This window comes from Anolis carolinensis, chromosome 2 (genome assembly GCF_035594765.1).
Source record: "Anolis carolinensis isolate JA03-04 chromosome 2, rAnoCar3.1.pri, whole genome shotgun sequence".
NCBI lineage: Eukaryota > Metazoa > Chordata > Lepidosauria > Squamata > Dactyloidae > Anolis > Anolis carolinensis.
Window position 1 is genome coordinate 195,067,392 of NC_085842.1, and position 25,899 is coordinate 195,093,290.

At 41.0% G+C, this 25,899-nt stretch overlaps 2 protein-coding genes across 5 annotated transcripts; one reads left to right on the plus strand and one right to left on the minus strand.

Annotated features, from left to right (window-relative positions):
* Window positions 1-232: 232 nt before the first annotated feature.
* Window positions 233-6,846, plus strand: syce2 (synaptonemal complex central element protein 2). Of its 3 annotated transcripts, none has more exons than XM_062971473.1 (4): window positions 233-1,341; window positions 3,214-3,328; window positions 4,728-4,929; window positions 6,457-6,846. In XM_062971473.1, exons 1-4 carry the CDS (start codon window positions 1,260-1,262, stop codon window positions 6,649-6,651), a joined length of 594 nt encoding a protein of 197 aa, XP_062827543.1. In that variant the 5' UTR covers window positions 233-1,259; the 3' UTR covers window positions 6,652-6,846. The 3 variants fall into 3 exon arrangements, with proteins under 3 accessions (XP_062827543.1, XP_008101290.2, XP_003216437.2); XM_008103083.3 differs by having other exon boundaries at window positions 236-1,174; XM_003216389.4 differs by lacking the exon at window positions 233-1,341 and adding an exon at window positions 1,417-1,523.
* A 967-nt stretch (window positions 6,847-7,813) lies between these two features.
* On the minus strand, window positions 7,814-24,414 carry gcdh (glutaryl-CoA dehydrogenase). Of its 2 annotated transcripts, none has more exons than XM_062971471.1 (12): window positions 24,231-24,414; window positions 21,580-21,711; window positions 20,754-20,789; window positions 18,294-18,437; window positions 16,754-16,816; window positions 16,158-16,328; window positions 14,082-14,211; window positions 13,554-13,770; window positions 11,538-11,641; window positions 10,184-10,309; window positions 9,435-9,595; window positions 7,814-8,718 (listed from the first exon to the last, which is right to left on the minus strand). In XM_062971471.1, exons 1-12 carry the CDS (start codon window positions 24,397-24,399, stop codon window positions 8,645-8,647), a joined length of 1,527 nt encoding a protein of 508 aa, XP_062827541.1. In that variant the 5' UTR covers window positions 24,400-24,414; the 3' UTR covers window positions 7,814-8,644. The 2 variants fall into 2 exon arrangements, with proteins under 2 accessions (XP_062827541.1, XP_062827542.1); XM_062971472.1 differs by having other exon boundaries at window positions 21,580-21,701; window positions 24,231-24,380.
* Between the last annotated feature and the right edge of the window lie 1,485 nt (window positions 24,415-25,899).

Sequence of the window (25,899 nt, forward strand, 5' to 3'; positions counted from 1 at the left end):
CCTGCCTCAGAGCTCGTAACACCACCCATCCCAGTCCTGGCCGCCCATTTGTGGCCCCACCCACCTCCCCCTCCTCCTCCCAGCCCTGCATCTTGGACTAGGGAAGAGGCTCAGCCCCGCCCTCTTGAGCAGGAGCCACACCCACCCCTCTAAGCCACACACCCCTTTCCAGAGGACATTGAATAATATTTTTCTGGAAAAGGGGGGTGATAGGCCAAATACGTTTGGGAACCACTGACTTAGATGAAGGGTTAGAAGGCATGATCATCAAGTTTGCAGACGACACCAAATTGGGAGGGATAGCTAATACTCCAGAAGACAGGAACAGAATTCAAAATGATCTTAACAGATTAGAGAGATGGGCCAAAACTAACAAAATGAAGTTCAACAGAGAAATGCAAGATACAGAATGGGGGATGCCTGGCTCGACAGCAGTACGTGTGAAAAGGATCTTGGAGTCCTCGTGAACAAGTTAAACATGAGCCAATGAGACTTTGGCCTGCATAAATATAGGAGTATAAATAGGAGTCTAGATCCAGGGAAGTCATGCTAACCCTCTGTTCTGCCTTGGTCAGACCACACCTAGAATACTGTGTCCAATTTTGGGCACCGCAATTGAAGAGAGATGTTGATAGCCTGGAAGGTGTCCAGAGGAGAGTGACTAAAATGATCAAGGGTCTGGAGAACAAGTCTTACGAGGAGCGGTTTAAAGAGCTAGGCATGTTTAGAATGCAAAAGAGAAGGCTGAAAGGAGACATGACGGACATGTATAAATATGTGAGGGGAGGGAGGCCTCCTCATAAGGAGGAGGGAGCAAGCCTGTTTTCTGCTGCCTGGAGACTAGTACGCAGAACAATGGCTTTAAACTACGGGAAAGGAGATTTCACCTGAACAATAGGAAGAACTCCCTCACTGTGAGAGCTGTTTGGCAGTGGAACTCTCTCTCTGCACCCAGAGTATAGTGGAGGCTCCTTCTTTGGAGGCTTTTAAGCAGAAGCTGGATGGCCATCTGTCAGGAGTGCTTTGAATGCGATTTTCTGCTTCTTGGCAGGGGGTTGGACTGGATGGCCCACGAGGTTCTTTCCAGCTCTAGGATTCTATGATTCTATGAAGGGAAGAGGAAGTAGCTAAATGCAGGACATGGAATACAAAGAAAAGAGTCATGGAAGGAATGGTAGGAAGATTTTTTACTTAAAGTACTTTTAAGTAAAAATTGAAGGCGACTCCCATGTCACCAATGGCTACCAGGTGTCCGAAAGATGAAGATATATAAACATATTCGGGCTGTCAGGAAAATGAAGGCCCCAAGCCAGCGATGGAAGGCCTTCATTCATGTCGCAGGTAGGCTCAGCCCCCTCCTTGCCAGTGCCTCACTGATTGGATGAGAGGAGCGCTGCTAATCTGCTGATTGGCTGTTTTAAATGTATGTCTTCCACTATGCGCTTGGGCTGCTGTGAGGGAAGGTAGTTTCCCTCAGTGAGAAGCCATTTATTTCTGAAGAGAAAAGTGTGAGAAGAAAACAGGTCAAAGATCTCTCTTTTATGCTTCTGCACAGGCACCTCTTCCTCCTCAGGGCCTTCTTCCTCATACAGTCTTGCGAGGAGGAGGTTGTGAGCAGATGAAATTATTGCATTTATCTGGCAATTTTCCCTCTATGATATAGTATCGTTTGCGTCCAATATGCCTCAAGTCCCTCAGTGTTGGTCACTCCTAAAAATTACAAAATGACACCTCGGTGATAAACCCAGAGCATGAGTATGGCGTACAAGCATGACTAATGGAGTCCAGGGTTTGAATCCCTGCTTGGCCACGGAAACCTTGGAAGTCACACTCTCTCAGCCCCAGAGGACCCTTAGGGCCGACTTGAAGGCTCACAACAAATCCCAGCTGCCTCCCTTCCTACCACTCACAGTCACCGTGTTTTTAAGACTTATAAATATACTGGTATAACCCACTCTAGTAAGATAAGTTATTTCGTCTGTTGTATCAAATTCACTTTTATTCTTCAAAGTCAACAATAATTAACTCTTAATAAATGATATCTAAAACAGGCATGGGCAAACTTGGGCCCTCCAGTTGTTTTGGACTTCAACTCCCACCAGCTTAAGCGACTGAGGGGAGAAAGGAAAGGGCCTGAGGCTGTTAGGAATGGTGGGAGTTGAAGTCCAAAACACCTGGAGGGCCCAAGTTTGCCCACGCCTGATCTAAAACTACTCAAATCTAGTATTTTTATTTTTACTTTTTGTAATTTATTTTATTGAACTTTAGAGTTTACAGCATGTCTAATATTTATGGTTTTAACTTGGCTTTAATTTTTATATTCCTTTAATGCAGTGGTTCCCAAACTTTGGGCCTCCAGGTGTTTTGGACTTCAGTTCCCACACTTCCTAACAGCTGGTAAACTAGATGGGATTTCTGGAGGTTGAAGTCCAAAACACCTGGAGGCCCAAAGGTTGGGAACTACTGCTTTAATGAATATACATGAGGACCCATAGATTCACTAAGCACTTCACATGACTGAGATTGATTATTGTTGTTTTATACCTGCATCTATTGCTGTATTTTACTGATTTTAACCAGTGGGTTTTGTGAAGTGAGATATTTATGTTGGCTGTTATTGATTTGTTATTGTTTTTGCAATTTTGGTATTTTGAATGTTTGTACCTTTGAGTGCTTTGTAAGCCACCGAGTTCTATATTATTCTTATTCTTATTATATTGTATGTTTTATTGGCTGTAAACAACCTTGGGCCCTTGGGGTAAGACAAGATCTAAATTTCTTAAATAAATAAATAATAAAGCTTCTCAACTGAAGCCATTGTGTTTAAGACCATGTTATAACCTGTTTTAATTTGTTGTCGAAGGCTTTCGTGGCCGGAATCACTGGATAGTTGTGAGTTTTCCGGGCTATATGGCCATGTTCCAGAAACATTCTCTCCTGATGTTTAGCCCACATCTATGGCAGGCTTCCTCAGAGGTTGTGAGGACCTGCCACAGATGTGGGTGAAACGTCAGGAGAGAATGCTTCTGGAACATGGCCATACAGCCTGAAAAACTCACAGCAACCTGTTTTAATTTGTTTGCAACTGGTGCATATTTCACTGGGATTATTCCTGGATTTTGCATAAACCAGTTATTCAACAAAAAAAAAACAAAGATTTTTTTAAAGGATTGGATTGTGTTGCCATGCCCTGAAAGTTCTCTCTCCTTTTAGAGGCTGCTATGTCATCTAATCAAGAATTTCTGTTTGAAGAGGCTGAACAAAATAAATCAAATAGCCCATTTTTCTCCAATGTACAAAGAAGTACATTAAGTGATGATCTGTTAAGGTAAAATGAAGCATTTTTTTAATTATCAGAAAACTAAAGGACATTTTAAGTTTAAATAATTAACAAACGTGCCAATCTGAATTTATTAGTGGTACATCCATTAATCATAAATGTAAGAGAACCTATAAATGAAATCGTGGTCCCTTTTACACTGCCATATAATCCAGATTATCAAAGCAGATAATCCACATTATCTGTTTTAAACTAGATTATATGAGTACATGGCCATATAATCCAGTTCAAAGCAGATAATCTGGATTTTATATGGCAGTGTAGATGGGGTCTCTGTGGGAGGTAAATTCAAGAGAAAAGTAGCTAAGGGCCCTTCCAGACAGGCCCTGTATCACAGGATCTAATCCCAAATTTTCTGCTTTAAACTGGATCATGAGTCCGCACTGCCAGATAATCTGGGATAAACAGAAAACCTGGGATCAGATCCTGGGATATACGGCCTGTCTGGAAGGGCCCTAAGAGTGATAGTTAGCTGTTACTTTCACTTAATACATAGATTATCCTATAATCACAGAATTGTAGAGTTGGAAGAGACCACAAGGCCATCCAGTCCTACCCCCTGCTGTGCAGGAAAACACAATCAAAGCACACCAACAGATGGCCATCCATCCTCTGCTTAAAATTCTACAGAGGAGACTCCACCACACTCCTCAATAGAGCAGCTATTCCACTGCTGGAACAGCTCATACCTTCTAGCAGTTCTTCCTAATGTTTAGGTGGTATCTCTTTTCCTAAAGTTTTGATGCGTTGCTCCGAGTCCTAGTCTCTAGAGCAGCAGAAAACAAACTTGACCCCTCCTCAAGGTGGCATCCTTTCAAATATTTAACACAGCTGCCAGGTTCCCTCTCAGCCTTCTTTTCTCCAAGCAAAACATATCCAGTTCCTTAGGCTGCTTTGCTTCTAAACTTTTGAGCATTTAGGTTGATGCATGATTCTTTTAAAAATCATTCCTTTGATTGCAAGTTTTTTTCTCATTACAGGATAGAAATAGTAAAAGGAAAATTATATCCTGAGTTCTTAGGCCCCCTTCCACACAGCTGTATAAAATTCCACATTATCTGCTTTGAACTGGAATATATCACAGTGTGGACTCAGATAACCCAGTTCAAAGCAGATATTGTGGGATTTTCTGCCTTGATATTTTGGGATATTGGGCTGTGCGGAAGGGCCCTTAGTGAAAAACACATAGACCATATTCACATATTTCATTACACGTACAACATACTAGGAAGTGACTATTTATTGAGACAGAAATATTAGAATGTTAAAATATGTTTCTGTTGGGAAATAATGTATTAAGTATGCTACTTTTGAACATATTGTTCCAAGAAAAAAAATATAAACAGTTCAAATGTTATTTTTACTTCTTCTTTTTTTTCAACTATAGGAAAGAATCTCCCAACCTTCGTCTTTCTAGTCCACTCACAAGCGGAGGGTCAGACAGCAGATCTACAAGTTTTTTCATGGCCCTGAATTCTACTATTGAAAACATGGAGCAAAGAACTCAGCAACTGATTGACAAAATTAATGAGAATCGGAAGAATGACCACGAATTCATGAATACATTCAGAGAAAATCTTTTGATGAAGGTAAATTTATCTGTTTATAATACACAAGCTGGCATTCTGATTAATTGGGAAGAATAACTACAAGTCTACTAAATTATTGTATTTTCTCCCCATTTCCTAGTGTTCTGAGTTTGCTTCTTGCACTTAATCAGTGCTCAAAATCAGTAACGCCAAGTATTCTAGGAGGAAATAATCATTAGCATCTTTTATTTGGTCATAACACCCTTCACCCAAAAATCCAGATATGCTTCCATCTTTCCTATTTTCCACTGAAAATCTTCTCTACGTCCATCCTACTTCCTATTTTCAGTATGTTCTTTAATATAATTAGACTCTTTTCATGTGACAAAATGTTCAAATGGTCTTTCTGGTGATTGTATTACACACTATGTAACACAATTATTTTTCCTGGGTTATAAATGTCATTTCCTAATTAGTTCTATCATAAAAACATGGGAAAAATTAAACTGCAAAAACTTTGTTTTTGGGTGACATTTTGCAGCACATTTTGTTATAGTTTTTCAATGAGTACCTCATCAAGTCTCAACCAATTCAACAGAATTTGTGGCGACCACAAAAATAAAGCTTTCAAAAATAAGTACCACACAATTAAACATGAAATAACACTTTCAAACCAGGAACAGATTTTTTTTCATATTATGTTACATAGTGTTATTACTCCCCGCTTACTGCTCAATTTGGGTTATTTTTGCCTGGTGTCTTGAAACTTACACCACAGGAGCTGCTAACTCTATTAATATCAACCTTTGCATTGTTTCAAAGGACATGATTGGTAGTTGGATTCTAACTGCACGGTTGCTCCTTAAATAGCCTGCCATTCCACTGATCTATGGTTGTAACTACAGTGTTATTTGTCCAAAAGTGGACCTCAAGTTATAAATGGGACATCTCCAAGAGCCATAGTCCATGACCATGCAAAATCAGGACTGTAAATTCACTGATTGTATCAAACACCCTGTAATAGTCTCCCTTGTTTCCTACTACAGTAGAGTCTCACTAATCCAAGCTAAACGGGCCGGCAGAAGCTTGGATAAGCGAATATCTTGGATTATAAGGACTGATCAAGGAAAAGCCTATTAAACATCAAATTATGTTATGATTTTACAAATTAAGCACCAAAACTTCATGTTATACAACAAATTTGACATAAAAAGTAATACGCAGTAATGTTATGTTGTAATTACTGTATTTATGAATTTAGCACCAAAATATCACGATATATTGGAAACATTGACTACAAAAATGGCTTGGATTATCCAGAGGCTTGGATAAGCGAGGCTTGGATTAGTGAGACTACTGTATTGCATTATCTTTTCTAACAACTCATACTGTCTCATATCATTTAGTGAGGTCTACCCAAAGTAGGCATTATTAAATACTCACATGGTTATATGTGGATATGTTTGCAAGTGTTGAGAAGTAAAAGTTGTCAAAGTCTTTTAACTTAGGACAAGCCCTTCATAAATATATTTTTTAAAATCTTTAGTTCACATTAATTCCTGGTAATTCTTCTCTTTCTTCTGAAAGGTTTCAAGCTTGGCAGAAAAGTTGGAAGAAAGGGTGTTTTATGTTTATGACCATAATAGCAAGCTCATTCAGGACAAACTTCAAGTGTTTTCTGAGATCATGGAGAGAATCAGGCAGATTGAGACTGAGCTCAGACAAGTCTGTAACACTGTCGAAATATTGTATAAAGACCTGTGTGGTCAAGCTGAACTATGATCACATACAGAAAAAATGAAGAAAAAAAATACTAAAAGCAAATACATTTGAATCCATGTGTCACTTGGCAAATAAGACACAGCTTTTAGAACACGTAAAATATCTAGTGCTAATTTATGCAATTTGCAATGTATGTTTATTTAGAATGGAAATGTTCACAACTATTTGAAATTTAATAAATATTTCTAATGTTCACTATAAGCTTTCAATTACTTTCAGTTACACCAACATCTCAAATGTGTAAATTTGTTGGCATTCCTTGATTCTGGCAAACAACAAATATAAAATATTTTATCTATTAACTAACATATGCAGGCTCTCATTTCCAAATATTAAAATCTTGTAATCAAATATTGTATAAATGCTATCAAATGGTAATCTAACAAACATCAGGTATTCAGAGAACCAAACTTCATCAAGTAAAATTCAGGGAACTTTGTTTCAACTGTTAAAAGCTTGTGATAGACTAGGGATGCTATTGGTGTTATATTCACAATAGATTCCTTAGTTATAGATCATCAAGGTCTTGTAAATGTGGTTTCCAACTGATTTCATCAATAATCACAGGTTTGTCCAAAACAACTGCTTCCACATGCATACCAGGCAACTGCTACCATATGCATTTAGGCCGGCCAACAAGATGACTAGAGCTTAGATAGTATTTTACCATCTAATGCAGCTGAACTGAGTATAAAATCATACAAGGCTATTGGCTGTAGGGACAGGCACTGTTTATACCTGTTATAAACTATGTAGAATCTGATAACATTGCTGGCTGAAGGTATTTGACTTGCTTGCAAGCCACATCCACCCACCCCACTGTAGTTCTGAAGTCCACACATACAAATCAGTCACCACATCTTCAAGAGCTATTTAAAGTGCCTGTTATCCTATATGGGAAAATATGTATTTCCTCATGCTTTGTGAATTAATTTGAGAGCATCTTTAAACTATTCATCAATAATGATAGGATCTGTAGAGGGTGAAGGAGAGAGACAAAGAGAGATGTAATGGCAATGGTTTTTCTAGAACAAAATCTTTGGTATGTAAGTTACAGTATTTCCTCTTTTGATCATGGTATGACTGGATTATATTCTGAACCAATCATGTTGCTAGGCTTGGTCTTTACCTGATCATATAGATATCTATCAGCTTTGGAAAATTTGTTATTTACTGTTTATTCTTTCAGAAACAGAAAAGAACATACATTCAAAAAAGCTTAGATAGGAAAGCAATCTCTCAAACATTTTCCCAAAGGGTTCAAATAAGATGAACAGTCCTTTTTCTTAACAAACAGTGGCAAAAAGGACAGTAAAGTGCAGTAAATTGCTCAAGGCCGCATTCGTAGACTGAAGGCAGAATGGACAGCAAGTTCCGGTTTCCAACTACAACACTTTAATGTGTTGTAGGTCCCCAGTTAAACAATTCAATTTTAATTGAATTTTAATTTCATTTAATTTTAATTTAAAAACAATGAACAAATGGCAATTATGTACACAGGTAAGAATCCAACAAAAGCAAAGGCTCTTGTTCTGGTTGCATCCTGTAATAACAAGACATTTTGTAAGTTTTTACTATAAAGCATTTAGTGTACTCAATTATATATTCTACCAGACTGTCCCATAACCATTTTGGCAATTTCTGAGCTTTGCATTGTCCTGCACCATTGTTTGCTTTGCTTGCCATCCCTGCCTCCCCAACCCCATCTTGCCTGCCACCCAGTGCAAGGACAGTCAACAGTTGTAACAGTGTGCTCTTTTCACATACTGCAGCATTTAAAAAGTTTCTTCTCTTCCTCCATTTCATATGGAAACATCTGAACACATTTTGGTATTGTTTCAAATTAATTGCAAACAAGGAAGCTGAGGTGAATTTTTCCAGAGCCTGATCAAGAGCAGTCACGCTCCACTTATAAATCAACAGTGATATGTCAAACCGTTTCCACTGATCTTCCTACATTGGAGCAGCAAAGCTGAATCCTGGAGCAATGTGTTCAATTGCCAACAGTAAAAGCCTGAAGCCCAGTGATAGCTCTGCCTAAAATGAGCGCATGGATGTCGTGGGTTCCTGAGGGCAAAGGTCAATGGAGAAATAATTAGAGATTGATGTCTTTTATTTTATTTAAAACATAGCTAAATACATAGGAAATCACTTTTCCTCTCGACAGGCGCACAACGAGATACACATACCAATTGATAAATGAGCTATTATTTTTTCTCATGCTAAATAATAATAATATAAGTATAACTAAATTAATGTGCCAGACACCAGTTACATGTATGAAAAATTTAATGTGAAACAGTCAGCTCACAAAGCCCCTGCCCCCATCAACTGGAATCAAAATGTTCAAAAATTAAGTCTCATACCTACAAAGGCCTCTTAGGGTTATAATTGCTCATTTAAATGCTATTTTCCCCCCACTCACTTTCACCCAAATAGCATTTCTTTACATAACTGAATGTAACTATCATAAAACAGGCTGGGGGGAGCAAAAGTGGAGACGGTGCTAAGGCCACAATGGGGGCCCATCCCTGCATTGTGTCATTGTCAAGCTTCCAATTAATGTCTCTGGACCAAACCCAGAGAACTAGTAATTAAGTATTTCAATAGCATTTTGCTATCAAATGCATTCAAGTCCTAGACATTAGCATTTTTTTGCCTGTCTATGTTCTCAATCCGAAATCTTGTTCTGAGATTTGAAGACTGTTGTTGTTTCTTTTCCATTATCCTTACTTGAAATTGCCCCAAAAAAGACTTGCACATCCCAGGAGCACCTATCTTACCTTCATAGGTGTTGACAGCCTCCAGGTTCATGACGTGCCTGATAACATGGTACTCGTCTGCAATTCCATTGCCTCCCAGCATATCACGCGCTTGCCGGGCAATCTCCAGCGCTTTCCCACAGGAATTCCGTTTCAACATGGAGATCATCTCGGGAGTTGCTCTAGGAACACAAGACAGAGACAAGAACAGAGCAAGAGTTTTCAGTTTATATCTAAATGTAAGGAGAGATATCGCAATGTGATGGGATGCAAAATACATATTAGTTATCATAAACAGAAAGCCAGGGAAGTAGTCAAAGTTGCTTTAAAGCTTTAACATTATCAATAAGAACATTTTTATCATCAACTTCAGTTTGGCCCAGAGTTACTACCAGTTGGAGCAAAAAGTCAATACAGTAAGATGAGGAAAGGACTCATTGGTAGCATTTGAAAGATTGAAGGTATGTGATAATTAAAAATATGCAATTGTGCATTTAAACTAGTACCCCAAAGAAAAACTTCTAATACAGTTCACTCCCAGCTGTGTTTGTATACCAGCATTAGATTTTAAATTAATTTGAAATTTGTTCTTAGTTCCTACTCCCTCAGATTGATAAACTTGATTTCCTGCCCTCATATTTGACTGAGGCTTTCATGGATGTTTAGGAGGTAAAAAGTCATTTGCCTTTATTGCAGTTCAAGCCCAATAGGCTCTCACTATTGAAGAGACACTGATGTGCACTTATCCTCATGTACAGACACATACTTACTTGTCTTCATCTTTCAAGCGTCCCAGTTGTAAACAAGCCTGTAAGCCAATGGTGATCTCAGTGAGCATGTCAGCCAACTTCTTTTGGATTAGCTGGTTTCTTGCCAGTGGGACTTTAAATTGCATCCTAGAATATACTATTTGTTAGTGAGATATGCCACTGTACAGCTAAAATGATGGGATGAAAGATTCTATCAGCTTTAGGCAGGATTTCAAAAAGAAAGAGGTAATGTAAATGTTCAATATAGTGATTCACATCCTTTTAGTGGCCTATGCAAGTGCATGTCAATTATACCTGCATATGTATATGTGTGTGTGTGTGTGTGTATTTCAGTGGAGAGGATGGTATTCCCTTCCTCCCTTTTCATCCACCCCACACTTCAAAAACAACTGCTTCATCCCCACCAAGGCCATTCCAGAGCTGATGGAGAGTATGTGTGGTGGGGAGGATCAGAAAAGCAATTCACTAGGTCACCACAGCCAAATGTGAAATAATTTCACCATTTTCTGAGACCTCCTATCACAACAAATTTGTGGAATAATTTTTCACTAGTTACAAGGACACATACAGACACTTCTCCAATACCCCTACTCCTGGCTCCTCATAAAGAAGAGTGGAACTACAGTAACTCTACAATAAGCTCAGAGCATAGCAAACAGCCAGTTTTGGTATATTCTTTGTGTGGAACAGCAATGCTATACTGAGCCCTACAGGATTTCAGCCAATGTATCCTATTCCAAGGAGGGTAAATTTTCATACCAGACTACAAAGAAGAATATAGGTTACTTTTTATCATCCCACTATTCTCCATATCCTCAAGAGAAAATGTCTAGCATGCCATTCAAGCCTCTCTGTTGTAAGACCCCACTTCAAATCGTTGTTCAGTCATAAACACTGAGGCTTAAATGAGAGATGGTTTAAACTAAAGCACTTGTCTTCAAGATTTTTTCCATCTACTGCAAGACAGGAATAGCCATAGTGGCTTAAGTGACAAGGCTGGAGTCAAGATCACCATTGCAATGCTAGTAAAATAACATCTCAAGAAGCAGAAGAGAGCCAGTATAGTAGTTTTGAGAATTAGACTACGCCTTGGGCAACCAAAGTAGAAATCCTCATTGGGTCTTCTCTCAACTTCAGAAGGAAGCAAAGGCAACCCCCCCCCCCTTTGAACAGCTCTTGCCCCACAAAAAGTGTGATAAGTTCCACATAGGTTCTTCCTGAGTCAGAAATGACTTGAAGGCATACAACAACAACTGCATATATTATTGCAGCTACACGTTTCTTTTTTTATTTTTATTTTTTATGTATATTCACTTCCAAATCCACTCTAATCCGCTCCTGCCTGAGACCTTACCTGTCCAAGGTGTACTGCCTGGCTGTCTGCATACAGAATTCAGCAGCTCCCAGAGCTCCCCATGCAATTCCATAGCGAGCATTGTTCAGGCAGCCAAAGGGACCCTGGGGAAAAGGAAATCACTGACAATTCAACTAAAAATTCTCTGGGATACCCTCGTTTCTCCATCCTGCTTCCATATTGTCCACATGAGAAGGCAGTTATTTTTAAAATATGTGACAAAACAGTTACCATAAATTACACAGATCACTAACAACAAGGCAGAAACAAGAACTTGTGGATAATGTGCAGATACAGATCACCCATTCTGAAGTGTGTCTAATTTTTAATAGTTTCCATTGATGCAATGCTTTTGCAAAGCATTGGAGCTCTGGGAGGGCCAAGAGCTCGAACACTGTTTCCATCCTAAATACCTTGGTGTCACCTTAGATCGAACACTAACATATAGGAAACACTGCACAAACACCAAGCACAAAGTAGCTGCACGCAACAACATCCTGCGGAAACTGACTGGCAGCTCATGAGGTGTAGACCCACAAGTAATAAGAACATCAGCCCTGTCCTGTCTGGCAAAAGTCTGCCCATGCGAAGCAGATGGACATAGCACTGAACGAAACATGCAGAATAATCACAGGACGCCTTAAACCTACACCTGTTGATAAACTCTACAAGTTAGCTGGCATTGCCCCTCCTGACGTGCGACGGGAAGTTGCTGCTAACAGTGAGAGAAATAAGGTCGAACATTGTGAAAGCCACCCACTAAATGACTATCAGCCTCCTCCCACCAGACTCAAATCAAGGAAGGGCTTCATGAGAACCACTACTCTTTTTGATGTTCCTCCAGCAACAGCAAGGGTGTCCCCCTGGGCAGCTAAACCTGGCAATTCCAACTGGATGGCCCCCCAAGAGGGTCTTCCTCCAGGGGCAAACCAAGAATGGGCAACATGGAAGTCCCTGGACAGACTGAGAAGCGGAGTGGGCAGATCAAAAGACAACTTGGCAAGGTGGCACTACCTGAAGGAATCCTTCACCTTGTGTGACTGTGGAGCAAAACAAACAACTCTGCATATGTATGCTTGCCCACAATGCCCTGCCTCGTGCACAGAGGAGTTGTTCAAAGCCACGGACAATTCGGTTGCTGTTGCCCACTTTTGGTCTAAAACTATTTAGCTGCTTGTGATTTCCTTTATTTTATCACTTTTAAACTTATTTATTATGCAATGCTTTTGACACGAAATAAATAAATAGTTTCCATTCCTGTTTAGATAAATTGAAATCTCCATCTCATCTATATCAAGCTGGAACAATATAAGAAGCCTGATCAGAGCCCATATCAAACAGATTTGAGGTTAGCCAAGGAGAGGTAAAGTTCCCAGCACAAAGAAACACTTGTGGATAGTGATTGCAACACATTTTATAGCAAGAAAAATAACATTCCAAATAACAAGCCCACCAGCATGAGTTTTTCAGGTTGTGGTGAGGCTACCTGCATTTCCGTAGGCATACTGTTCTTTGGCCAGGTAGACAAAGTTTATAGTCTTGACAATTTTTCTGTGTTAGTTTGTCATATCTACAACATGTTCCTTTGCTAAAATGCAAAAAAGTAATCCTACTAATTTTTGAAATGTCTGCCCATGTTCTTTCAGATCTTCTGCCCTTTTTGAGTGCAACACTATTTTATTTCATTATGTTTCAGATATGTCTCATCTGCTTAGCTAGAAACACTAGCAAGTCATCTTTCCAAGTAACAATTTTCTGCTAGCTTAACTGTTGTGTGAAGCTTTTCATCATTTTTAATCACAGAGATCAAACAATCTGTATTGAAATAATTACCAAGCAAATTATTTACTGCTGAAATGTAAGTTTCATTCCGTCACCCAGACGGAGAGGCAGATGATAGAGCTAGACATGAGAAAAGTTTAGATTCAGATAACACCACCCTGCCTTCATGATGATGCCCCTTAGTGACAAGATAGTGTCCACCTCCTGGCTGAGTGCAGTTGACAGGGAACTTACAGCAAGTCCAGACACATTGGGCAGGAGGTTCTCTTCAGGGATTTCCACATCCTCCATAACAATCATCCCAGTGATAGAAGCTCGCAGTGAAAACTTGCCCTCAATCTTGGGAGTGGATAGACCCTTTGTTCCACGCTCCACAAGAAAGCCCCGGACTTTGCCATCTTCACACACAGCCCACACCACACACAGATCAGCCATTGGCGAATTAGTGATCCTGATAGAACAATAAGGAAAGGTCAGATGTTTGGCATACTCAAAATTGTCAAGACATTGTCCAACTGCTAAACATGAACCTGGGAGGGCAACAGGAGCTGCTTTAGATGGGCAGCTGAGGGGACCCAGGACTGATACTAAGACTGTTCATAAAAGAACCTCAGTAGTGAGGCATCTATTGCTACCAAAAGTAATATTCCCTCAAATCTGTCTTCTCCCATGTCGTAAGCATTGGTCTCTTGCTGTTGTATGCAATCTAGTACATGCTCACGCCCTTGTTCCTGGGCACCAAGAGGGGTCTGCAAATCTCACCAGGTCTTAGTGCCGTTGAGTGTGTAGGTCTTTCTGGAAGGGTTGTACTTGGCTCGGGTCTCCATACCGCCAGGGTCACTTCCATGGTTGGGCTCTGTAAGCCCAAAACAGCCCAGCAACTCTCCCTTAGCTATAGGGAGAAAGAATAAAGGCTGTGAGCTACTGCTCCACCAAAGCAACCTTTCTCCCTCTGTGCTATCAATCATGCAGTTCCCTCATCATGTCACTGAAATACTTTTCTGATAGCCTTTAGCTGACCAGAAGCCTCACAGATTTTATCTTAAAGGTGGCACTAGTACCTTCTGTATCTTTTATAGTGTCTCATTTACTGTTTCAAAACTTAGAAGTAGTTATTTTATTAGTGAAAGAACTGAACATTTCCAAATGATCAGAAAATTATCCTGGAAGGAGGAGGGGAGAAAGACAGAAAAACAATGGAGCTCATTTGAAAGAAAGATATAAAAACTAGAGAACTATGATAAAATACCTACCCAAAGAAGGGGGAAATAACATGAGACTAAAGTATGATTGGAAAGAACAAGAAAATAAAACCAAGTAAGAAAATTATTCCAAAAGATATTGGGAGAATCAATAAATAAGGGTGCATCTACACTATAGAATTACTGCACTTTGACACCAGTTTAACTGCTATGGCTCAATGCCATGGAATCATGGGAACTGTCATTTTATGAGGTCTTATTTACCAAAGAGTGCTGGTATCTTAGGTAAAGGTAAAGGGTAAAGGTTTCCCCTGACGTTAAGTCCAGTCGTGCCCGACTCTGGGGGTTGGTGCTCATCTCCATTTCTAAGCCGAAGAGCAGGCATTGTCCATAGACACCTCAAAGGTCATGTGGCCGGCATGACTGCATGGAGCGCCATTAACCTTCCCGCCAGAGCGGTACCTATTGATCTACTCACATTTGCATATTTTCAAACTGCTAGGTTGGCAGGAGCTGGGGCTAACAGCGGGCGCTCATTCCGCTCCTGGGATTTGACCCTGGGACCTTTTGGTCCCCAAGTTCAGCAGCTCAGCGCTTTAACACACTGTGCCACCAGGGGCTGGTATCTTACCAAACTACAAATCCCAGGATCCCATAAGATTGAGCCATGGCAATTAAAGTGGTGTCTAACTGCATTCATTTTACAGTATAGATGGACCTTGAGTTCAGACACTGTGGATTTAAACTAAGAGAGGTAGAGGGAATCAAGAAAGGGATTATTTCACTTGTTTTCAGAATTATGAGTGAAAGAGTTTCCAGCAAATACTCAAAACTACGAAAGGTGAAAATCTTAAACAAGAACTATTTTGTATCATTTCATTTTCTCTATGGCACACTATATGGTACATGCTGAAATTAAGCAATCCGGGTCAACTCCAAAATCAGGTGGATATTTGGGATCCCCGGCCAAAATCTAGGAAATCATTGTGTTTTGCCCACACTGTTCGTATTCTTCCTGTTTCCAAGCAATTATCAAACCCCAGTATACAGCAGGGGTTCCCAAACCAAGGCCCAAAGGCTGGATGCAGCCCTCAAAGGTCCTTTCCCCATCTTCCACCCTAAATATTAGACTCAGGGTCACCCTAAGTCTGAAATGCCCTTGAAAGCACCCAACAACAATCCTAATTAACTTGACTATCTCATCAGTCAAAAGCAGGCCCACACTTCCTATTGAAATACTGGCAATGTATTGTCAAAGGCAAGGTTATGTTGGTTAAAAGTGTTCTTTGTTTTAAATATTGTATTGTTCTTTCATGGGTTTACACTACAAATAAGATAGGTGCAGAGTGCATAGGGATTTGTTCATGTTCCTTTCAAACTATAGTCCAGCCTCCTCAACAGTTTCAGGGACCGTGAACTGACCCTTGGATTAAAGTTTGAAGACTCTTGAATTTCAGGATAGGGAAAAAAAATGAGAATATAGATACATTGTAAAAAAATTTATTTTAAAGAAAAATGTATAGCAGTAAAATGCATTTATTCCTGGATCTCATATGACTTAGTTCCTTGTGATAAAAGGCTCCATCTTAGAGACACAACTGGTCACACATTCAATACCCTGAATCCATTTACTCACCCAGGCGTGGCAAGTATTTCTGCTTTTGCTCCTCTGACCCATAGGCATATATAGGATGCATGACCAAAGATGACTGGACACTCATAACTGAGCGATAACTGCTGTCCACCCTTTCAGTCTCTCTTGCCAGGAGTCCATAAGCCACATAAGTGGTTCCTGCACAACCGTAACCTATGAGAAATGGAGGCAAAAAAATAAGGCATTAATTCCTCTGGGCTACAAGTATCCACTGAAAAGTAGTGACAAAAGGGAAGAGGGATGGTTATTAACTGGTTTTGAGACTTAATGCCCCAAATTATAAACTGATTAACATATTTTCATGCACTTTAAAAATCCGTACATGAACTAGGCAGCTATGCTACCATGCAAACAATGTAAAACAATTCTTATATCTACACCAAGTCTTAGGGAAAAAATGTATAGTGCTCTAAATATATACCAAATAGTTCCCCTCCATAATTCCACAAATGCAGATCTATTCAAGTAAATAAATCATATTCTAAAGAGCGCTATGCTCATTTTGTTCCATACACTTCCAATTCAGAATCAGTAAACTAACTCACTACTATAGCAATGACAAATAAATACTCTATTACCTTTGATGGTAGGGCCTAGAACGCCCAGTTCCCCCATTTCTGACACAATTTCCCGATGAAAGACTACAATATGGAGAAAAGAAAAAGGAAGTGCAATCATGTAAACAGCATCATAGACAAAACATGATGTGATTTCTTATGTGTTAAAGCTTCCCTTCTGTCCCATAGCAACATGGCAGCAATGTTATGCAGCTTTTGTTGTTACTTTTAATTTAATTGCCTTCAAGTGGGCTTTGACTTATGACAACCTGATGAATGAGGGACCTTCTACACTGTCATATAATCCAGATTATCAAATCAGGTAATATGGATTATCTGCTTTGAACTGGATTAGATGAGTCTACACTGTCAGATAATCAAGGTTAAAGCAGATAGCCTCGATTTTATATGGCAGTGTAGAAGGAGCCTAAGTCACCACATCAGATATTGCAGATTCAGGTCATGGATTCCCTAATTTCACTAATCCTCCTTTACTGTCTTCTATCTTACTAAGCATTATTATATTTTCTATTGAGTCATATCTTCTCATGATATAGCCAAAGTACAATAGGCTCAGCTTAGTCATCTTAACTTCCCATTTTATTTATTTTTTACTAACACTTGAAGGGACAGACAATGATCTCATGAGTGGGGTCAGTCTCATGTCTATGAAGCAGGGGTCCTCAAACTTTTTAAGCCAAGGGCCAGTTCACGGTCCCTCAGACTGTTGGGGGAGGCAGACTGTAGTTTGCAAAAACATGGAAAATCATAAGCCAGAAACAACTTGAAGGCACACCACAGCTGTCAAAAAACTATAAATTCAGTTTTGGTAGTGGAAATAAAAAGCGATTTTGTTCTTTATCTGTCAGCACAGATAGAACCCTTGCTTTTGGTTTGCAGACTTCAAGACAACAATCAACTCATAGAAATACAACAAAACTACAAAACTGAGTAAACATTCAACTTCTAGGGTCCTTCAGGATGATGTTCATGTCAGTGTGACAGAAGCTTTGAAGCTTTGGAGCACAGAAGAATGGACACTTTGAGACTTCAGTAAAAGCAAACATATAGCTTTACTGAGTAGAGCAAATATACAGCACACACTAGCATTGACATCCAATCTAACAGACAGAAACAAGACAACAGACACTGAAGTAAGAGGAATGAAAGAAATCTTATCTCTGAATCCTCCCTACATGTTCCAGGCACACTCAGGGTCACATCTTCACAGTTCATTAGAGGCTTGACTGATTAACCCTTTCAGTGTCAATACAATCTCTGCTGATGCGATCAGATTACATTCACAAGCATTGCACAAAATTACATTTAAACATTCACATTACATTAATCTTACATTAACAGTTCAGATTCCTGTTTTAAAGTTTCGATCCAAAAGGCAGAAGAAAAATCACAGATTTGTTCCAATGCCTATAGAATCAGAACAATTATTATACCACAGAGGAAAGAATGGATCATACAGGGACTGGCCAGCACTTATCACCATATACAGGGCACAAGACAGAATAGTTAGAAATGTGCAACAGGTTAGAAAAACTGGTACCTTCATTTCGATTGGCCATAAGGATCCTGGGCATCAGCTTTCCTTGGCAATAGGTGCGAAATGAATCCCGAATCATTATTTCCTCCTGTGTAAGGAGCCGCTCCAGCTGTAAGGCATCTTGCCAGTCAAACTGGGCTCTGGGGACTGAGAGAACAAAGACAGAACTGGCATGATGAATTTGGTACAGAACGCCCCTAAACCACTGAGAGGGGCACTGTTCACCATACTGTTTTCAGTGCCTGGCCTATTTGCAACCCCCTTCAAATTCACAACAAATAAACATTATGCTGTGGCAATGTTATTAACTGCACACTCTCCAACCTCCTTAAACATAACCTGCAGGTAGGGAGATGCACCACTACAAGTCTGGGCTAACTGGCAAAAGTATGCTTCCATATTATACAGAAATCATCTCTCAGTAGACTGAAAAGTAATACCCAGTTGGGAATTATATGGAGAGTGAAATCATATTAGGAATATCTTTGAAATTAGGAATATCTTTGTGTTGAATGGTGGGCTATGATCTCGAAGGCCAGGATTCAAATTCCTCTCAGACATGGAAGTCCGCTGGGTTACCCTGGCCAAGTCACGCTCTCTCAGTCTCAGAAGCAAACCTCTAATTAAATCTTGCTAATAAAATCCTCTGATAGAGTCACTGAAATCAGAAACGACTTGATGGCAGACAACTTGAAAAGATATCCCACTCTCACATTTATACATTTTTCAATACAAGAAGGAAGGGCAAAATTTGTTCTTCCCAGAGAACATTTGCCATTGCTTTACTCTTAAGCTGAGAGACTGTGACTTGCTCAAGGTCACCCAGCGAATTTCCATGGCCCAGTGGGGATCTGAACCCTGATTTACGGCTACAGTACGAGGATTTTGGATGAACGGATTTTTAACCATATGTTTTTTTTATATTGTTTTAATTGGATTTTCATTGCTAGGTTTTAATTATGTGTAGGCATTTAATTGCTGCCAATTGTGTACGCCGCCCTGAGTCCCTTCGGGTGAGAAGGGCAAGATATAAATGTTTGAAATAAATAAATAAATGATGGTCTTTCAAAATCTTAGTCCACCACATGGTGCTTTCCTGTACTTGTTGTACCTGTGGAATCTATTCAAAGGTGAGTTTGGTGGTATAAACACTACATCAATTGTGTGCCACATGTATCTCATGCTTTCCTGATAACCAATAAAGGAAATGTATTCTTAATATGCTTCTAGTCCTCAGGGAGGTTTGCAATGGTGAGAGGAACTCAGTGAAAATGACTTACATTCAACAAGGATACTATAAATTCCCGTTTACTCAAATCTAATGCTCACTTTTTTTTTTATTAAATTACTCGGCCAAAGTTAGGCTGTGCATTAGATTCATATAATACGGCAATCTTAGTGCTGAACCAAAGCAAAAGGGGAAGATGGTTCTGGAGCACCTGGAGCTCCTCTTTGCGGGATGTCATCTCTAATGGCCATGTTTCAATGCTATGGGATCCTAGGATGTGTTGTTTGGTAAAGCATCAGCATTCTTTGGAAGAAGGCTCAAGGCCTTGTCAAACTACAGCCCCCAAGACTTCATAGCATCGAACCAAGGCAATTAACATGGATTTATTTTACTGCATAGATGCATCCCAGGGGTTTTTTTTATTGCTGGAAACTTTGGTGTCCTAACACTTTTGATTTGAAAGAAGGAGTTCTAAGCAGGCAGCCACTGTAATGGCCATTATTACAAAAAGTGCACCTTTTGCCACTGAGCATTACATTCAGCAGCAAATACTTTTTTTTTTTTTTTTGGTTTCAGGGTTTTAAAAATTGAAGTGCACGTACGAAGGCACCTTACGCTCGACTAAATACGGTATATTATAATGTTATTTTTGCTATAACATTGCTGAGATGATTTGGGTGTTAGACTATGATCCCCCACACACAAACGTAAGGTAAAGGTTTTCCCCTGATGTTAAGTCTAGTCATGTCTGACTCTGGGGGTTGGTGCTCATCTCCATTTCTAAGCCGAAGAGCTGGCGTTGTCTGTAGACACCTCCAAGGTCATGTGGCCGGCATGACTGCATGGAGCACTGTTACCTTCCCGCCGGAGCAGTACCTATTGATCTACTCACATTGGCATGTTTTCGAACTGCTAGGTTGACAGAAGCTAGAGCTAACAGCAGGCGCTCACTCCGCTCCCGGGATTTGAACCTGCGACCTTTCAGACTGCAAGTTCAGCAGCTCAGTGCTTTAACACACTTCGCCACCAGGGCTCCTCCCACACACAAAAGGGACAGTGACATTAGTATGCAGATGCAGCAATGGAAACAGGAAGGCTCCATCACCTCAAATCTTTTATAAAGAAACAGGTATGTGAAAACGGATTTCCCTGCAAGTAACATGATGGCTGGGAGCCCAAACATGAAGCTCAACAAATCAAAGGTCATATTCTGCAAGCAAGAGAAGCCGGCCTACCTTTTGCTTCCTTCCCAGCGGGTGATGCTTCTCTTTCTGCAACACAAGTAGAAAACATTATGCCACTTCCCTGTTCACCATCTATCCCAGAAATCCCAAACTAAGGTCCATGGGCTCCAATGACATTTACTTGGTCTTCGCCCTGAACTTTAGGTTTAGAGTTGCCCTAAGTCTGAAACAACTTGAAGGCACACAAAAATAACAAACTTAATTCACTTGACTATCTCATTAGCCAAAAGCAAACCCAAGCTTCCCAATGAAATAGTAATATTTATGTTTGTTAAAATTGTTCCTCATTTTCAATATTGTATTGTTCTTTCATGAGGTTTTTTGCACTACAAAAAAAGATATCAATCAATCAATTTATTATTATTTACAGAAACAACATCAAACATCTATATAAAACACTGTAAAATCTAGGGTTGTTGTATGTCTTTCGGGCTGTGTGGCCATGTTCCAGAAGCATTCTCTCCTGACGTTTCGCCCACATCTATGGCAGGCATCCTCAGAGGTTGTGAGGTATGAGGATGCCTGCCATAGATGTGGGCGAAACGTCAGGAGAGAATGCTTCTGGAACATGGCCACACAGCCCGAAAGACATACAACAACCCTGTGATCCCGGCCATGAAAGCCTTCGACAACACACTGTAAAATCCAACAGTTAAAAGTAGGATGCAAGCAGGATAAAACAGAGCATGCAAAAAATACATTATGAGATGCAGCAGCACAAGTGCAACATGTGCCGAAAACTGCACAAATGCAGGATCTAAATCAAAGGGATAACGGGCTCCGTCGGCCACAAATTAATCTCAACAGGCCTACTCACCCGTTTGCACAGCAGCGCTTGTCCCCTGGGTTCGGATATCGCAGGGGCCTAAGACACAGCGGCTTAACTGCAGGAGCCTCCTGGCAGGTAATCTCAGTGCCATTGGGGAAATCCCTGTGGGTCTGGAAGAAGCTAATCAATAAGAAAGCGTTAGCATCACACTGTAAAATTAATACAATTTGACATCATTTTCATTGCCATGGCTCCATGCTATGGAATAGTGATTCTCAACCTGTGGGTCCTCAGGTGTTTTGGTCTACAACTCCCAGAAATCCCAGCCAGTTTACCAGCTGTTAGGATTTCTTGGAGTTGAAGGCCAAAACATCTGGGGACCCACAGATTGAGAATCACTGCTATGGAATAATGGGAATTGTAGGCTGGATCTATGCTGCCATATAAGCCAGTTTCAGATCACAGATGACTTGCTTTGAACCAGATTATGTGACAGTATAGACCAGTGGTTCTCAACCTGGGAGTCCCCAGATGTTTTTGGCCTTTAACTCCCAGAAATCCTAACAGTTAGTAAACTGGCTGAGATTTCTGAGAGTTGTAAGCCAAAAACATCTGGGGACCCCAGGTTGAAAACCACTGGTTTAGACTCATATTATATAATACAGTTCAAAGATTCTCTCACCTCTGCAGGAGTCTACTGTATACCATGCAGCTGTGGGCAAGTCTACATAGGGACCACCAAATGTAACCCAAACAAGAATTAAGGAACATGAAAGGCACTGCAGACTAACTCAACCAGAGAAGTCAGCCATAGCAGAGCACCTGATGAACCAACCTGAACACAGAATATTATTTGAGGACACAGAAAGGCTGGACAACTCTAACAACCACCATGTCAGACTACGCAGAGAAGCCACTGAAATCCACAAGCATGTGGACAATTTCAACAAAAAGGAGGAAACCATGAAAATGAACCAAATCTGTCTACCATATTTTAAAAACTCCAAAATTAGGATAGTAAATAAAGAACAACACACAAAAGACAGGGGAATCAGGGCCAGGTAACACCTCCCAACAAAGAAATCCCCCAGGCAGGAAGAAGCCAGGCTTTGAAACTACGCTTTGAGTCTCCTCAGGTGGGAAAGGCAGGGCAGAAATGTTGTAAATGTTGTAAACTGCAAGGCCATTAAATGCTAATCAAAGTGGCCAATTGCAACATTCACACTTGTCTCAAGAAGACGAGTTATTTCTCCCACCCTGGACCTTGAACAGATAAAAAAACTCAACTTCCCTAGTTTCCAACAGACCTCACAACCTCTGAGGATGCCTGCCACAGATGTGGGAGAAACGTCAGGAGAGAATGTTTCTGGAAGTTGGCCATACACAGCAACCCAGATAACACTATGTAACATGATTTTTGTTCCTGGGTTATAAATGTCATTTCTAATTGGTTCTATCATAAAAACATGGGGAAAGTTTATTAAACTGCAGAAACATCCTGCAATACATTTTGCTATAGTTTTTCAATGATAGGGTCTCAACCAATTCAACCTAGTTTGTGGCAGCCACAAAAACGAAGTTTCTGGTGTATAACAACTACTGTACTTTCAAAGTAAGAACCACACAATTAAATAGGAATGATAATTTCAAACCAGGAACAGATTTTTTTTCAAATTTTGTTATATAGTATAATCTGAGATCAGGCACTGGATTATATGGCAGCAGCGCTATTGGGCAGAGAATGCTACCGACCTTGTGAAACTACAGCTCTCATGATTCCATAGCAGTTAAAGTGATATCAAACTGCATTAATGCTACAGTGGAGATGCATTCACAGTCATAACCACCTTTAGAGGAGGCCTAGCTGCTAACTAGGGCCCCTTCCACACAGCTGAATAAAATCCCACATTATTTGTTTTGAACTGGGATATATAGCAGTGTAGGAGCCCTGATGGCAAAGTGTGTTAAAGCGCTGAGCTGCTGAACTTGCAGACCGAAAGGTCCCAGGTTCAAATCCTGGGAGGGGAATGAGCGCCCGCTGTTAGCTCCAGCTCCTGCCAACCTAGCAGTTCGAAAACATGCCAATGTGAGTAGATCAATAGGTACCGCTCCGGCGGGAAGGTAACGTCGCTCCATGCAGTCATGCACATGACCTTGGAGGTGTCTACGGACAACGCCGGCTCTTCGGCTTAGAAATGGAGATGAGCACCAACCCCCAGAGTCGGTCACGACTGGACTTAATGTCAGGGGATAACCTTTAACCTGGGATATATGGCAGTGTAGACTCAGATAACCCAGTCCAAAGCAGATATTGTGGGATTTTCTGCCTTGATATTCTGGGTTATATGGCTGTGTGGAAGGGCCCTGGGTCCACAGTGTCCTATATCCCAGGATCTGATCCCGGATTACCCATTTATCCCAGATTACCTGGCAGTGGAGATTCATATAATCCAGTTTCAAGACCTGGGATCAGATCCTGGGATATAGGGCATTGTGGGCCTCAACTCCCCGCTGGGGCCTAGCTAAGCAGGGACAGAAAACGAGGCTTGTAACAGGCAAAGTGTTGAGGCCAGTTTAACTCAATGCAGAAGGAAAACAACCAGAAACCGGAACTGGATCTCGCCCAACCCACCGCAAGCCCTGGATCTCTTCCCCCGGCAACACTATGGCAAGAGAATATGGGCAGGAACGGCACCCACCGGGACAAGAGCGGGCTGTCCAACTAGGCTTGCCTTGGAGTCTCGGAGGGACCTGCTGCTTCCCAAAAGCCCTTCCGAGGAAGTTGCATAAGCGCCTCCAGAGGCCCGGGCTACCTGAAGTGAGGGGGAGGAGGAGGAAGAGGCGGTGGCAGAGGACCTTCTCTCCCATTGGCGGAGCCCAGGTGGGCGGGGCTCCCCGGCCCCGCCCCCCGCAGCCTTTGCCCGATTGGACAAGGACAAGGCGGGGGAAGGGAGGGAGGGAGGAAGGAGAGGGTGACAATGGAAGGAAAGAAGGGAAGGATGGGAAGAAGGAAAGTAAGAGGAGGAAGAAAGGAAGGCAGAAGCAGGGACGGATGGAGGAGGGGAGGGGCAAAGGAAGTAAGGAAGAAGAAGGGAGGGAAGGAAGGAAGGAATAAGGAAGGAAGTGAAGGGGAAGGAAGAAGTGGCTGGAAGGAAAGAAAGTGGGAAGGGAAGAAAGGAAGTAAAAAGGGAGGGCAGTGGGAAGGAAGAAATAAGAAAAAAGGAAGAAGAGGGGAGGAAAGAAAGAAGGAAGGGAAAATGGAAGGAAGGAAGGAAGGGCAGAGGGAAGTGGGAAGGAAGAAGTAGGAGGGAGGGAGGAAGAAGGGAGGGAATGGGAAGAAGTGGGAAGAAGGAAGGAAGAAAGAAAGGTAGTGGGAAAGAAGAAATGGGAGGAAGGAAGGAAGAAAGGGGAAAGAAGGAAGGGAAGGAAGAAGTGGGATGAAAAAGAAAGAAAATAAGTAGAAGGGAGGGAGGAAATAAGGAAGGGAAGGAAGAAGTGGAAGGAAGGAAAAAGTGGGAGGAAGGAAAGAAAGGGGGAAGGAAGGAAGGAAGAAGAGAGGAAAGAAAGAAGGAGCTGAGAGGAGGAAAAAGGGGGAAGTGGAAGGAAGGAAGGAAAGAAGGGAGGAAGGAAAAAGAAGGAAGGGAAGGGGAAAGGAAGAAGAAAGAAGGAGGAAGGAAAGAAAGAAGGGAAGGAGGGAGGGGTGAAAGAAGTGGGATGAAGGAAAAAGTGAGAAAAGGAGGGAAAAAGGCAGAGAGGAAGGAAGAAGAGCAGTGAGGAGGGAGGGAGGAAAGAAAGACAGAAGGGAAGAAGAAAAGGAGGGATGGAGAGCTGTAGGAAATGAAAGATGTGCCAAGACTTCAGGAAACTTGAGTCACCTTCCCAGCCTGGAAAGTTTACTTGGTTGAACTACAGTTCTCAGAATCCCGCAGTCAATACTGCTTCTGCCTGCGAGGTCATGATAGCTGCTGTCTAAGTACAATTTCCAACTTCTGGTTCTAAGCATGCCTAAACAGGTTCAGTATACTGCATTTGAGGCCCCTTCCACACAGCTGAATAAAATCCCACATTTTCTGCTTTGAACTGGAATATATGGTAGTGTGGACTCAGATCACCCAGTTCAAAGCAGGTACTGTGGGATTTTCTGCCTTGATATTCTATGTTATATGGCCGCATGGAAGGGCCCTTAGACTTTAACCATCCATAGTACTAATCTGCCTAGTAGTAAATAATTAAAATTAATAAATTCTAAAATGGGACTTCTAGCTTTGTGTGCCCAACTTATAGCAACCCCAGTTGGGCTGAATAATGTGAGGTTCAGTCAGGAGGAAGGAACTTATATGTTAAGCAAAAGCTTTCATAGAATTCATA

Bases quoted from the DNA above. Each gene is read 5' to 3' on its own strand.
- gcdh (XM_062971471.1), bottom strand. From the start codon at position 24,399: ATGGGAGAGAAGGTCCTCTGCCACCGCCTCTTCCTCCTCCTCCCCCTC. The intron at 20,790-21,579 runs GTGAGTAGGCCT...CTTGTGTTGCAG, and splicing joins AAGCGCTGCTGTGCAAACGG to AAAGAGAAGCATCACCCGCT. The intron at 9,596-10,183 runs GTAAGTATGTGT...TTGTGTTCCTAG, and splicing joins CGCTTGAAAGATGAAGACAA to AGCAACTCCCGAGATGATCT.
- syce2 (XM_062971473.1), top strand. From the start codon at position 1,260: ATGAAGATATATAAACATATTCGGGCTGTCAGGAAAATGAAGGCCCCA. The intron at 1,342-3,213 runs GTAGGCTCAGCC...CTCTCCTTTTAG, and splicing joins GGCCTTCATTCATGTCGCAG to AGGCTGCTATGTCATCTAAT. The intron at 3,329-4,727 runs GTAAAATGAAGC...TTTCAACTATAG, and splicing joins TTAAGTGATGATCTGTTAAG to GAAAGAATCTCCCAACCTTC.